This window comes from Neopsephotus bourkii, unplaced genomic scaffold (genome assembly GCF_033783945.1).
Source record: "Neopsephotus bourkii isolate Nb327-2 ecotype Australia unplaced genomic scaffold, CSIRO-AGI_Nbou_v1 NB_1373, whole genome shotgun sequence".
Taxonomy (NCBI): Eukaryota; Metazoa; Chordata; class Aves; order Psittaciformes; family Psittacidae; genus Neopsephotus; species Neopsephotus bourkii.
This window is the reverse complement of record NW_026901852.1, coordinates 167053-182089: the sequence shown is the minus strand read 5'-3', so window position 1 is coordinate 182089 and position 15037 is coordinate 167053. Positions and strand designations below refer to the sequence as shown.

Genomic DNA, 15037 nt, shown 5'->3' with positions numbered 1-15037 from the left:
TTTTAGATCAGTATTTATTCATAGACCCTGGAAAAATAAAGATTTCAGTTAGGTTGAACAGCTGAATATAAGCGGGGAAACACTTTGAAGAACATCTTTCCAAGGTTTGTGATTTCAATGTCACCATATTTGTGACATCATAACTCATAACTCAAGATGAAAGCTTGTAAAGAATCATAAATCTATTTCAATATAAAAGCAAATGAGGGTATTTTTTTAAATGCAGCATTCTTCCTTTATGAAGATTTAAGAAGAAAAGAGCAGCTCTGGGAGAACTGCTTTGGTTGGCGAACTGCCTGCTCTGGTAGCATTTTGTCTGCCAATAGAGCAGGGGAGAAATTTTGGATGTTAAAAATTAAAACCAGAGCACACACTGGGCACTTTTCACTGGCATGTGTTGATATCAGCAAAACTTTAATTGCAAAGGTTTCTTGTTTTAAATTCTTGCTCAAAGCAGTGAAATCTCCAGCCTGGTTCAGCTTGGCCCCTTAGGGGTGACAACAGCATTATCCTGGTCCCTGGCTCAGTGGATGCTGTTCCACTACTTTTTCAGAGAGAACCACTCTAAGAAAAGCAATGGAGAAATCCTCCCCTTTCCCACCCAGTTCCTTCTCTGCCTGGTTTGATGCAGGATCTATGCTTTGCCCATTCTGCCCTTAATACCCTTAATCTCTGGACTGTGTCTATTCTGGATTCATAAAAGAAGATTATCTGTCATAAGAGTATTGTTATGGAAAATTTCTGACAGGTTCTTGACTCTTTTCACATTCAAGTCAGAGGCAGAAATCTGTGGGGTTTTTTTCCATGAATACTGACGCATGACTTACTTAAAAAAATAAAAGCTTCCATCAAAAGTTGGGATCAATAAGATTCAACTTGGTGGCTGCACAAGAACAGAGCAAGCAGGCTGGAAGCAACCATAGTATGTCTGTTGAGAGATTCAAAAGAAGATTCCTGCACCCTTTATCCAGTGTTGGGACACAGACAAAGAATTTTAACTTCAAAAACCTGAGTATGAAGGGAAACTTGAGGAAATACACATCTGCTCCTTGAATCTCAAGGCAGCATTTTTATACCTTGTGGAGATGAGCCTAAACTCTGATGTTTTAAGTTTCATGACCTTACTTATGTTAGACCACTGCCTGTCTAGGTACAGAAAGAAGAGACTACCTCTATGAATGTGTACAATTATACTTGGCCAATTGCTTATAATGTGTAACAATTTGGGAAGAGACACTGAAAAATTACTGTCTGGGTTCACTTTAACCAGCTAAACGTTTCAGAATAGACCTAATAGAGCACAGCAATATCACAGATATTGGGTCCACCCCCTGTCTCTCTCTGTTCCTGAATTAAGAGCAGTTGAAACATTCCCAAGTGTTTGGGAAAGATGCAGGGTGAGGCAATGCTGTGACTAACCTGGAAGGGTACTGTGGGAGCATTACCGCTAACCTGAATTTTAGCCTTCCCTCTAACCGTAAGGACTGATTAGCAAGTATTTTCCTACAACTTCTTTTTATAGTTTACACTAGAAATTGTCAGCCTTGTTTTTATGCTCTGTTATGCTGAATGATGGGGAGAAGGGAAGGTTTGCCAAAGAAAAAGGATAGTAAAAGCATGGAAAACGAGCTAGATACTTCCAGCTACAGTAAAAGCATCTCAGCTTTAGTGTTGTCCTCTTGTGAGGTTTTACATGCTGCTTTAAATTATGATACATTAGCCTTGGGAGAAAATACTAAAAAGCGTTCATGTACAACAAAGAATATCCCAGGCAGCTAAAGAATGAAATGTGGAGCCTTTATTCTCTACAACCCAATTCCTTTACTGAGTATAAACATTTACTGCATTAAAACGTATAGGCTTAAATACGAATTTTCCAGAGGATTTTTTTGCCATTGTTAAGTATTTTATATCCACAATAATACAGTGTAATGGCTGAAGCAAAGATGAGGTGCTCGTTGTGTGAAAAATGAGTAATAAAATCATCAGCATACAAATGATTTTTTAATTAGGTTTTAATCTGTGTATTTAGAGAAGTTATTTCTGTGTGAATTCCACACTGATAATTTTTATCTTGGTACCACAGCTGCGGTTGCTAATGGCAGATGCCATGGACACCCTTGAAGGAAGGAGTAATATACGTGCGTGGAATAAAATTCAAAAGGTAAAACCCTGCAGCAAAGGACAAGAGAGTATATTGTTCCCTGGGGAGTAAATGTCCACCTGAGTCGTATCTGTTCAAAAGGTAGAAAAGAAAGTATGTGCCATTGGATGCCTGACTGTATGCCTTGAACTCTGTCAGTGTTTAGGCTTTAGTCCCTATAGTTGAACTTTGTTCAAGTTAATAGTCTCATGTGGTTATCTAATGGAGAAAAAAAGAAAGAAAAACAAAACAAACCTTGAATAGCTTATTTTTGGCTGATAATTGTATTTTCATCTTTGTCATATGAGGTACTGCGCTAACTGGGGTGGGAAGTTGTTATGGAACAAAATTCAGCCCAACAAAATAGGTCCATTAGTGGAGCTCAAATGAGGCTTTGGTGGTGTGAGAGGTAAAAGACATGTAAATACCTTTCTGGAGTCTCTGCGCAGCAACCAGTCAATTTAATTCTTAAAGGATTTGTAAAATGCAGGCAGTCTTGTGTTGGTTCTCTGTGCAGATGAATCTGACAGAACGTAATGACTAATAGGTCAGGCTGGGAGGTAATAGGAGTATCTTATGTTTTTACAAACTCTTTCAAACCAGAACAAATCACAGCTCTGGGCATTCAACATTCAGCCTCTTCTGGGGAAAAGGAAAGCAATTCATTACCAGGAAGGTAAAATGTTACTAATGGTTCAAAGCAGTGGTCTTACCCCATGTCTTATGGCTCCGTCAGTTCCTAGACAGATGCACGCTTGCTCTGGGCTGTGGCTGCATCAGGAGGCTGGAGAAGAGAGGGTTTGAATTTCTGCGCTGGCAGAACTTGAAATTGTCCTTTGGGATTTAGGGTTCACAAACATGTCAGGGAAGATGCTGAAAACCAAACCCTGGCTGCACTGGGTCAGCGTAAACAGGATAAGCAAATAAGACAGAGGTGGTGTAAAGAAATCACTGAAGTGAAGGGTCAACATATTTTCAGAATCCATGTTTCCAAGTGATTTGAATTAAAATTTCTGAAGTCATCTTCTCTGAAAGAAAGCCTGAGTAGGTGTATTGCTTCAGTTAGCTGTCAGATCAGTGGCTGTTAATAAAGTTTTCCAAGTACAGAATGTTTTCAAAAAGTAAGCAAAACCCAAATGCCAAAAATTATAGACAGACTGGGTTTCATCTCTTTCAAGCACTCATGAGGCAAAACAAAGGATAAATATTCATACTGCTTTTACATTGTGCCAGGATAGTCTCCAGATCTCTCACACCTGCCTACAGATCATATGAGAATCTTTTGCAACACAAACACTACGTATAAGATGAATTATTTATATTCAATTACACACATATTTCCTGCCATATATAACTAATACTGATAAGTAGATGAATATATTATCGATTCGTAAATATATCAATGATATATTTACAAATAGACTATTCCTTGTACTTCTCTAGCACTTATTCTTTGCATTTTCAGATGATAGACTTAAATATCAAAGACATTTTTCCAAAGTTTTTCCAAAAGTCAGGATTTTAATCCACAGTTAGGTGTTTGAATGACCAGCCCAATTTTCACTGCTCTGAACCACCATCACTCAGAGGCTGTTAAGAGGTCATGGCTGAAAGTTAGACCAAGTACACAGATAACTAAATAGTTATTAAAGGCTCATCAAAAGTTTGTTGGTGATACCAAAAATATTCCCACAAATTTCAAGAGACAGTGGCTAGTATTTCATTGCAAATTCGTTAAGGCAAAGTATTTTCTTTCACTGTATTCTGATTGTAGAATCCTACAAAGAGCCTGCACACAGACCTAGTTACAATGTAGTTATTTGTATTTTTGGTATTGAATTAATTTACATATATTTGAAAGCAAAAGAGAACATTAAGGAGTTTATACAATCAGCTATAAATGCAAAACTCAGGAAAGCTGACAGCTACGTTACCACCAGTGAAGTTTGGCTTTTGCAATAGAAACAGCTGTTGCACCTAACAAAAGCACTCAAAATTTTTCTCTAATGCAGCAGAATTATAGCCATGCCTATTTTCCAAATGGTTAAAGGGTCTGTCAGAATTGCCATTACAAACCACTGTTTTCAGAGTTTTGTATTCTACAGTCAGCCATAAAAAGATCATTCAGGATGAAATTTGACATAGAAGGTACAAAGCCTGACACCCAAACACTTCTCCTTTTGTCATTATTGCTTATCAAATTAGTTTGAAATTAATCTGGGCAATTTTGGATTTGTAGGGCTGACAAAGTAGTAATATATGCATAGCTTCAAGTGTTTTGGGTGCTGCGCTGCTCATCCAATTCACTGACAAATTTACATTTTTAAGCAAAGTAATTTATCAGATGGGCTAATTTATTTTTGGAAGCTTTAAATACTAAGAAATTAAAAATGACCTTGTAATTAGCTGGAGAAAAGAGAATATTGCTGCAAAGAAGATGTCTTTCTTGGTATTACCAGGTCACAGCCTCTCCAACCACAGGGAGAGCTGACCCAGGAGAGCCTGGATTACCTGGAGAGATTAACATCTTCCTGCAGATGCTTTACCCATGTAGCCTAAAGAATACATTAGAGGCAGGAAAAAAAAAAAAAAAACAAAACAGTTGGGTCAGTTTCCCAAATCCCTATTATCCAGAATTTTAGTAACACTTTTCCTTACAGTCCCCTCGATAAAGTGTGAGATATGTATTAGCAGTCTGGGGAAGCAAGTCTAAGACCTTTGAAGTAGTTAATGCAGGGATTAATTCCCAGTCTACTTCAGGAACATGGGCAGTCCTAAAAAGCTTTTACCACCCTCCTGCTTTTTGTACTTGTCAGAAATTCCCAAACTGAACTTGCTGGTGGCCAGACTCCCGGACTTAGAGAGGATTCAAGGCAACATACTAGGGCTTAAGAATTTTTTTTCAGTTGCTGGCTCTGTCCAAATTGTGTTATAAGTTGAGTCACAAAGGCCCTTAAATATCACACCGTCAGCATTAGATGAGAATGGGCTAACTATGGATTAATATCTAACTATTAGATGAGAATAGCCCACCTAAAGCAGTTAATGAGAAATGTTATGGGAAAGAGCACCAAACCCTCTCTTTTAAAGAGGCTTAAGTCTTCATAAGTGAACAGAGGTAGAAATATACTTCTGGTTACTAGATTTTTAAGTGCAAATTCTCTTATGAATTCAAATTACATTTGAATTTATTTTTTTAACAAGTCTGACTTAGCTCAGTGGTTTAAGCAATGATCTCTGATTCACAAGCCTCAGCAGCAATGAACAAGAAACTTCCAAGAGAGATGGAAGGGACCAAATCTGATTATTCTACTCTGTCCCTCAAAATCCACTGCAGCCACTGGGTCTTAAGCAGATGGGGACACTAGCAGAATAGCCAGGTTATTGGCTAGCTTCTTTGCTGACATCTGATATGAAGATGAATGCTGAGACCAGTGGTAAAGCTTGTCCCTGAGTAACTCAAGGAACCAGGTCTCTGCATGGCCATTACAGAACTTTATAGCAGCTACAGACAGGCAGAGGAGTTCAGAGTATCTCAGATTCATAAAATACCAGGAAGGCTCCCGCTTTCTTCTGTAAGGCCTTTGCTTCTCTGCAGACTTGTAAAAGTAAAAATAAAGAAATAAAAAGAGATTACTTTCCTCTCTCATAAGTTCATTAATAAAGCCTCACAAAATTATAACAGTGAGAGGAATTACATTAAATAAATAGATACTTTGGAGACTATCAACCAGCAACTTTTGACATCCAGAGAGAAGAGAGCCATGTAAGTGCAAGTGCCAGTATGACTCTACTTCCCCTATGAAGATAATAAAGTAGTTCTACTATTTTTCTCCATTTAGCCCCTAGGCTTTCATAGCAGTTTCACAGGATCCTCTTAACATCATTTCAAGAGCCAAAGGAGAGACAGGAGATGGCAAATAAACACTTTCCTACATTTCCACATGTGAGACACTTCATAAAACCTTCACATCTGAGTTTACCTCAAAGGCATCACATACTTTGCAATTTAGATAAGTTATTATGCCCATCATTTGCTGAGCTTGGTGGAATGCCTGTTTCATAAATCTGAAAGCAGAGCAAACATGGATGAGGGAATAAAAGAACAGATGTAACTTACATAAGGATAAGTATATAACAAAAGCTGCACTAATATATATGAATATAAAATGAAATAAAATTAGCTTAACATATTATATAATCTTTTAGCCAGGCATACGGCTTTTCAGCAGTTGACCTCTGCTTACTACATCTCTGCTTCCTGCAACAGCAGAGGAACACTATCTGATGAACTGTGCTCTTCCACTGACATTATCTCTTAATTGAAAATCAAGCCATGGAAACGAGCCATAGACTTGCTAGGTTTTCAGTCAGCTGGAGGAGCAAGGAGAGAGATTCATAGTATGTTGATGGGAAGTGGACATGTTGCTGAGTAGTATTGTGCTGGCTGTTAGGACAGTTATTTGATGTATATGACTTTGTAACATCTTATAAAGTCATCGAAGTCCATGCCACAGCCACAGGGAACTGCGCTTGTGCTCAGAGCATGCGGGCTTCAAAAGGTGTGTTTTGGTACACTGTCGATTCAAACTTGGCTATTCCTGAATTAATAGAAGGAAACTGGTTCCTGTTTGTTGTCTTTTGGGGGTTGTGATGCAGCTGAGTGTTTCATGAATGGATAGATCTGTTGTGAAAAGGGGAAGCAAAGGATAGGAAAGGGTAGGAAAAGCACAGTTCTGGAACAGGAGTGGAAGTTTAATGTGTAATGTCTAACGTTCAATGAAGTCATAAATGAGCAAACACAAAAGGAAAATAACGTTATTGGCATTGGTTCAGGTAGACTGAGTGAAGTAAAATAAAAACAGAGGAAGCAGGTAGAAATGCAAACATTTTTGTTAAAGTTTACCAAAGATTGGCTTCATGCTAAGATAAGAGAACACTTATTAAGACATTCTGGAAAGGATGAATCAGCTTTGAATCAGCAGCAGCCTGGAGAGGGACAAGAATTTTCTGTGGCAGATGTTTCTGACCTGGCACTGAATAAAGTTTTCAGACCTGGCAGAGGAAGTTAGGAGAGTGAGCAGGAAGTGAGATCTGCCCCATTGAACCTGAGGGAATTGAAAACAAATGTAGGCAACCAAAGCATCACATTAATAAATTCAGGCCCACTGTAAGGATGAGAAAACCATGATGGCATTCACAGAGTGACGACAATGGGATTTCAGCAGTTATCTATACACCTGTGCCTAATATAAATTCCCACCCTTGTGAGTCTCCAGTTCTTTGTCTTGCATGCAAGAGAAGAAAAGATGTCCCAGCAAGATGCCTATATGGCCCTCAGGTACACTGGAAGAAGCAATTGCATCCTATTTCCCACCCTCCAGACACCAGTATCCTATATGAAGCTGAGCTATTTAGTGACTGCACACTAGCCACCTATACTTCCTGATCACCACTAGACCAGTATTGCAATATAAAAATAGGGGCTGTGACTGCAAAAAAAGAGTGAGCTTTTAGGCATACAAGGTTTTATTCAAATCTGAAGCAGATGTGGAAAGTTTCAAGTTCATTGTTCTGCACCAGAAGTTTCTGTACATAAAAGCATGGGGTTTTTTTTCCAGCTAAATCAAGCAGTCTGGTAGCAGGTACCATCTATACCCGTAACACTGAGGCCATCGCAGCTACAACAAAACACAGCTAATGCTATTGGGAAGGAGTGTTTTGTAATGAGAAAAGCTTTGGTCTGTTCCACCAAGCTACAGGGTGTGATAAATCACTGGAATAATTTTAAATAGCAGCAAATCCAGCAACTGAGCAGTAAATGTCCTAAACAATGGAATAATGTATCTGGTTGTAGCTTCCTGGCAGTTAAATCACAGGCAATTCTGGGCATTAACAATCCCCACGTAAGGATTTAGATAAACATTTCCCCAGCTGTTGCTAATCATGCTGTCAGTTATAAACGAGCAGTCTGCTTACCTGCTGCCCTCTACCAGAGAAGGTCTCCAGCCCTATAAACACTTGCTACCAGATATGGTTACTGTGATAAAAAATAGCATGAGTCAACAAGACTACTCATAGTAAACACTGTGCTGGACAGTGATTTCGGGAGAACTTATGAAGTACAAAGGGACCATCTGAGTTGTAAGGGAGTTATACATGTATTCCATTACTAGCATCAATATTATTTTTACTTAGTTCCTCATCGACAACAGTCTTTCCTCCACCTGCTTTTACCATTGGAGCTTTGCTAGTGTGCTAAGAACCTACTGGCAAACACTGGTTTTCAAGAGTTTGATTCCTTCCTTTACAATGGAAATATGCAACTGAGCTGGTTGCCAGACTTCCTCCTTTAAAGAAAAGCAGTCCGTACAAATGAGGCATGTGAAAATGCAGAAATGGAGCATGAGGGGTACCATATTTATCTCTGGCATTGACATCTGAAGCTGTGAACGTTTCTAGAAGCAGGTCCAAGGCAGGACTTGCACAGTCAGTGGGTTACATTGCCAACCAAATGCAGGGAAGCACCTTTGGCCTGCCTGTGGCAGTTCAGATCATGCACTACTGTGCAAAACCACTTCCTTCCGAAAGCAACCATAGCAGCTCAAATGCCCTTTGCTTAACACAGGAGCAATAAAATCATTACTTTTACTCAGATACTGAGGAACCTTTGTTCTAACTGACTTTAATGGAAAGTACAGATTGGGATTTAATTTTTGTTAAAGTATCAGTCGCTTTTCTTAAGCTTTTCCTCAATGCTCTGTACAGCCATCTCTACTTACTCATAGACCCTTCAAGTACTGTTCCTTTGGTTATATTCATTCCAAAGAGTGCTTCAGCAAGTAGCTCTGAGAGACAAAGCAAAACGCTGAGAGGTACTTCATGTTTAAAGGCAGCTCATTTGCTTCTATTTCTAATATCTCCCAAGCAATAAAAATAGATTCTGTATGCCAGAAGATCCTTTTTGCCATTACATGTTATTTATAGCTCCCACATATGTTTCCAGAAGCACCTGTTTCTTATCTGAGAGTGACTCCCTTGATTTGTATTGGGATTTAGGAAGTTCAGATGTTTAGGCGTTATAGGGAATGCATCCATGCGAGACATACTTTTAACGATTTTACAGTTTCCAGAGTCTGCTTGCTGCTTATCCGTCTGATTTTTTTCTAAACAAAATTATTTTCCTACAGGAGTTTGTCACTGTGGGAACCTGGATCTTTCTCATTTCATTCTAAACTCTTCAACACATACTATAACTGATATTTTGCATTTATATTCAAATTTATGCCAATCCTTTAAAAGACGTGTGCTTTCAAATTAGCTTGTGGTGAGAATAGCTCCCCCATTTTTAGATAAGCTTCCTTTGGACAGTCAGTAAGCCATCAAACATCGACATCTGTTCCTTGGAACAGCCCCCTTGCAGCAAAGGTTGACAAGTTTCATGACATCTGTGGCCCATCAGGACTTGGACAAAACCACACTGAATGATGGATAATATTGCAGTGTTCCCTCATCGTAGCTGGTGCACATCACGTAATTAGGAACAATATGTAGGATGTCTTATCCAGATGAGTGCATAGGAAGGGAAAAGACTATACTGGCATTGTAGTATGTGAGGGCAAAACCAGATGCTTGCAGGCAAGTTCAGAAGCGACTGACATGGCATTACCAGAAATGCAGTAAGTTTTTCAGAAAAGGAGGTATGAACTTGCCATAAAACTCTGCTTTGAAGAGGAGCTTGGTCTAGATGACCTCCAGCAGTCACTATGCTGAAGTCTTCCAATGATTGTAATTCAGCTGCAGCAGCAAGTGCTGCTTACATATCCCCCCACCCCGTGAGTGCATCAATCTGGATGGCATCCAGAGAGCAGGGCTGAATGCTCACAGCAGCAAGTCTCTCCCCTTTATCCATCACTGGACAACATGTACGAAAGGTCAGGATTAGGAATATTTTTATATCTGCCAAACAAAGACTGTATTGTTCCTTATCTTTGCATGGATCTACATAATGTCATTTATAAAAAACTCCTGTAGGTCCAAATCTAATCCTAAACCAAAGGGAAATCATATATTGCCTCACCCAATTAGACCCACTGCAATTCATCCCTCCAGCTAATCCTGTTGCATTGCCTGTTACCCAAGGAGCTTTGTGTTCTTATTGCAGACATAAACTGCATTAGATAAGTGTACCAAAACTGTATTTACACATTCTGCCCAACCTTTGAGAATGATGTAAAACCATTTCAGTTAAGAACAAGCTGATAACCTCAGTATTCACATGGACCACAGACCATTTCAGCATACTCAGAACTGGAATTCAGAGCAGACTGATTGACTTATAGTCCATCCAGGTACTTGTGGTGCACTGATTATGCTTTTCACCTTCTCACTTTGTGTCAGAATAAAAATGCCTTGGTGTGTGGCACTGAGGAATGGCAGACACCTCACTCATTCATCTGGTTTTCCGTGGGAGTAAAAGAACAGGAATACTTTTGAGACATGGCCTGTTGGTGCTGCAGGTCTGTGCTGGGGTTTCAGCAGCAAGTGATGTCAAGGCAGCAGCTTCTTGGTCCAAGGGTCACACAGAGGTTTTGTCCTTCCCAATCATCCGGCTTTAAAAACAGTGTCCTTTCCTTCAGGTGGGCCAAACAAGTTTGCTTTTCTTGTCTTGTTTCTTGTTTTCATTTAGCCACAAGTCTAGAAATGTCTTGATCCTAACTTAACTCCCCTTAAGCAACAGGCATGCAGACCCAGCATTAGCCCATTGCTTTATTCCCCAGGTACTTTCATGGACTCATGGGTATAAAACTGAAGGTAGACAATTGAAAGGCCAATGCTATATATTTGTATTCTTGCAGAAGTCCAGTTGTTTTCTTGGTGTTAATTCCTTTGCTTTATGTTCTGGCCCTTCCCAGATGCAGGAAAGTGAAGCACAAAGGAGAATTTGGGAGCAAAGTAAAATAAAAACAGTATTAACATAAAGAGCACAAAATTAACCCTGCGTAGTATCTGGTTTATTTTCTAATTTCTGCCCCCAAACCCTTACACTTCTCTGCTTAGCTTTAACCCAAAACACCTATAGGTACCATACAGATGTGCTTTGGACTAAGCATGTAATTTGCTTTAACATCTTTTTTTCTATTTATTCCCATTTGATCTTCATTCTGTTCATTCCCCTTTTCTCCTGCTCCCTCCACCTGGTTACAGGGGCCAGACTAAAGACAGAGGGAAAAGTCTAGTGAAAGAACTAAGATCAGGAGCAGCCTGACATAGGCCAGTGCTGTAGGTATTGATTCAAAGTAGAAATGCTGCCCCTGCACTGCTGAGTGTAACTGGGAAGGGGATGAGGGGATAAATACTCAGGGTATCTTGAAAGTAAGGTGTCATAGCAGTGGAGGGTTAAAAATAGGTTGAAGCCAAATTTGTCTTTGTGAGCTCTCAGGTCAGCAAATGTTTGAGAAAAAGACCATAAAGACACTGTATAGCGGGTTAGATGGGAGAAATGTGGTTTCATGTATTCAGGAGAGTATTCAAGACTTCAAGAATGTCAAGCAGCAAGTTCAGCTACTGACAGCTGAGCACAGTCCCTGCAGATGTGATGCGATGCTTCTGACCAGCTCCCAAGCACTCACTGTGGCGCACATAGACATCATGTGGATCAGGGAATTAGAGGCGGGAAAGCATCGTCCAAGTACAAATAGAGCAAAGGACTCATCCAACATTGCTGATCTCTGTGAGCGTTGGGATCGGGCCTAAAATGAACCTCATGTGAATCACTGGCAACACCAGTAGTGAACCCTCTGCTGTGAACCCAGTCCTGCAGAGCTCTTAGCTTGGGCTTTAGTGCTGCTTTAGTGTATCAGGTAGCCACAGGGCTCAGCTATATAACCCTGGGATTTGGTCTCAGCATGAGTCTGTAGCCATCATTCTATTGCTTTGCTTGGGAGTAAGTCACAAGTCTTTAGGAAATCCAATTCCCTACGACAGCTGTTGCTGTAACACTAATCAAGTTTGGGCTGGCTACAAACTATGCCCTTCCACCAACTCCCATCCACATGGATTCTTATTTAAATAGTTATTGGATTAAAAAAAAAAAAAAAAAAAGAAAAGAAACGAAAGAAAGAAGGAAAGAAAGAAAAGAAAAGCTATTGATTTAAAAAATTTGCATTTCCCAGTGAGAGCCCCGAAGGTGGCTCACCGCAGTCAGACAGCAGAAGAGCAGGCAGAGGGAGGTTTTAAATTAAGGCAAAAAGGCAGAACGTAATGCTTCCAATTTACTTTCTTAAAATGAAATGTGCAAGCTAAAAAGCCACGAATTAGCACTACTGAACACTGCAGCCACCAAAAAGAGATTTTTAAACCACTCCCCTCCCTTCCTTTATCTTGTCAAGAGACTGTATTTTCATTGTGTTTGTATGGTAATTTAAATCATGCTAGGGCTCAGAGCATACAGTGTAATTGTAAGTCGGCAAGGGTTTGAATGCCATCACTGCAGTGAGAATAACATCATCAGCTCATCAGCTGTGTCAGTAACATTGCAATTATGTAAGCAACTATTATTTCCACCCCTGATATGCTATATTAGAATCTATTTGGGGGGCTGGAGCTGACAGGTATTCTGTAAATATGAAAAGCACACAACAGCAGCTGAGCCATGATTCAAGATAGGAACATCATTCCACCGGAGCTTTCTAGTGGCATCACCAGCAGTGCAGGCACCACTGGATGGTCCTAAAGGATCTGTTGTAAAACTTGTAGCTTTTCTGGTGTCCCCTTTGCCCTTACACCACACCCTATCCATCACCCAGGACCCATTTTCTTTCCTCTTACCACCTTTGTGCTCACCCAAACTCAAGCATTAGCCCCAAAATAGAAAAGGTTACTTTAAGCTGCAGAAGAAATTTACGTAGACATTTTTATTTGGTCTGTTGCAGAACAGTCTCGTGCATTTGGTGCTTGTGTTAAGTATGTCTAAGCCCCTGGACTGGAGCATGTCACTAAGTGATTAGTCTTTCTTCCTGCAACTCCCCGTGTGCTTTTGGCCAGATCAATGATTTCCTAAGCTTTTATTTCAGCTTCTTAAAAATGAGACAAGCATAATGATGCCTTTCTCTAATCCTCTGCATGTTTATATGGTGAGCATGCCACAGCAGAGCCAGATCATGAGGCTGTCTTCAGAGAGCCCCAACCTCCCCATGCTCCTGTTGCAATGGATCTCTTGGCAACGAAGAGTGAAAGCCCACGCATAAGTGCCTGTCAAGGTTCATCAGCACAGTAGAAAACCCTTTTACATGGCATCATGCACTGTGCTATGCGAAGGAGATCTGCTGAAAACATCACCCCTGCAAGCTTCATGGGGAGGAGGAAGCAGACCTCCTGTCTCAAACATGTTCCCTGTTCTCTCAGCACCCCAGGGAGGCAGATGTAATTGTCCTTAAGCTTTTCTGCCTGCCTCATTTTCTCTTTCTCACACACACACAACCCTCACCAACCCAAACCATGGCCGGAGTGCATGGCATGGCTTCAGGTTCAGGGCTGAGGAGCACTTCAGTAACAGATCAATATATGAATAAATACAATAGGAAGCCACACTTGGACTAATTCTCAGTTTGGTGCTGCGCCTAAAGAAGCGATGCTCCACTGAATGCGTGTCAGGTTATGGAGTCAGCCTTTTTTTTTTTTTTTTTTTAAGATTTTGGTTTAAAATGCAATTGGAAGATTGAGCCTTTAGATCCTCACATTAAAAAGGGCCTAGCTATTGAGTATAACTCAGCGTGAATGGATATGATGCTTGTCTTCACCTTACAGAAATACCACATATCGTAAAAGCTGACAAAGGGTATGAATAAAGCTAAGGTATAGGGGGAGGATAGCCATAAAATTACGAATGCCTGGTATTTACAGAATACCTGTACACAGTACTATTAATCTATAGTTTTGGTTGTTTTGAAATCATCTCTGCAAGGAAGATGTGTCTATCTGAATGTACTCTTTATTAGAATAATTGCATTCTTATTTTGGGAGCACACTGAGGTCATCTATTCTTTTACCATATTCTCTAGTGTATTATATTCATGGGAAAACATATTTATTCAGAACTTCATTTTGATATAATAGAAAAATAGTTCTTGCCACAGCAATGCGGAATACTCATTTTTCTCCATGTGTTGATTTTGGCATATAAATGCCAGAAGCCTCTGTTCTCTTTCCTTATCAAGAAAAACTTGCTTGAGATTAATTTCCTCATCATCCTTTCCTTTTAAAGTGGCTGTTTTTCAATGCCATTTAAAAACAGAGTTGTGATAAATTCCTGTTTTCAATGTGCACATTTCAATGAAAGAGTCTATTCCACAGCAGTAAAGTAATTGAATCCAAATAGAAAGGGACTAAAAAAATAAATTATGAAATCAGGTGCTGTTACTCCAGCCAGTTGTATGAGAGGTGCCTTCATGTATTTTTCTTTCTAATGACAATTAGTTTTGAAATAAACCAGTTAGAAAAGCTTTCAAAATTTTTATAGAGGGGAAAGGACATGCTTTTGACACGACTTCTTTATAATTTCAGATTGGACTAATTGAAGACTACTTATATCAAGTAGAAGACGATTACTTAAAGAACAAAAGGCAGAAAATAGCTAAGATGGAACAAACGAAGAGAACCCAAAGTACACAGCAACATTATAGGAACTACAGGACTGTCCCTTACAAGACCAGAAGTCATAGCCACACAGCAAATGAGAATGTTAACTGTAAATAATTGACAGGTGGCTGAGCAAAAGCCACCTTTCCAGTTAATGAGTCTTCCCCTGACTGTAGAGTTTCTTCAGCAAAACACCCCTAGATTTCATTAGTCTTTACTGGTAGGAATAAATCTCTCTGAAATGGTTGTTTTAAA

At 39.7% G+C, this 15037-nt stretch overlaps 1 protein-coding gene across 5 annotated transcripts in view; it reads left to right on the top strand.

The window, feature by feature from the left end:
- The window catches only part of SPATA16 (spermatogenesis associated 16), a 97200-nt gene extending 82163 nt beyond the window's left edge, over nt 1-15037 (top strand). For 2 of the 5 annotated variants that reach the window (XM_061367266.1, XM_061367264.1), the window contains 2 exons: nt 2087-2164; nt 14708-15037. In XM_061367266.1, coding sequence (XP_061223250.1) covers nt 2087-2164; nt 14708-14899 — 270 coding nt within the window. In that variant the 3' untranslated portion in view covers nt 14900-15037. Of the gene's footprint in view, nt 1-2086; nt 2258-14707 lie in introns of all 5 variants that reach the window. The other 3 variants (XM_061367267.1, XM_061367268.1, XM_061367265.1) reach the window with 3 other exon arrangements.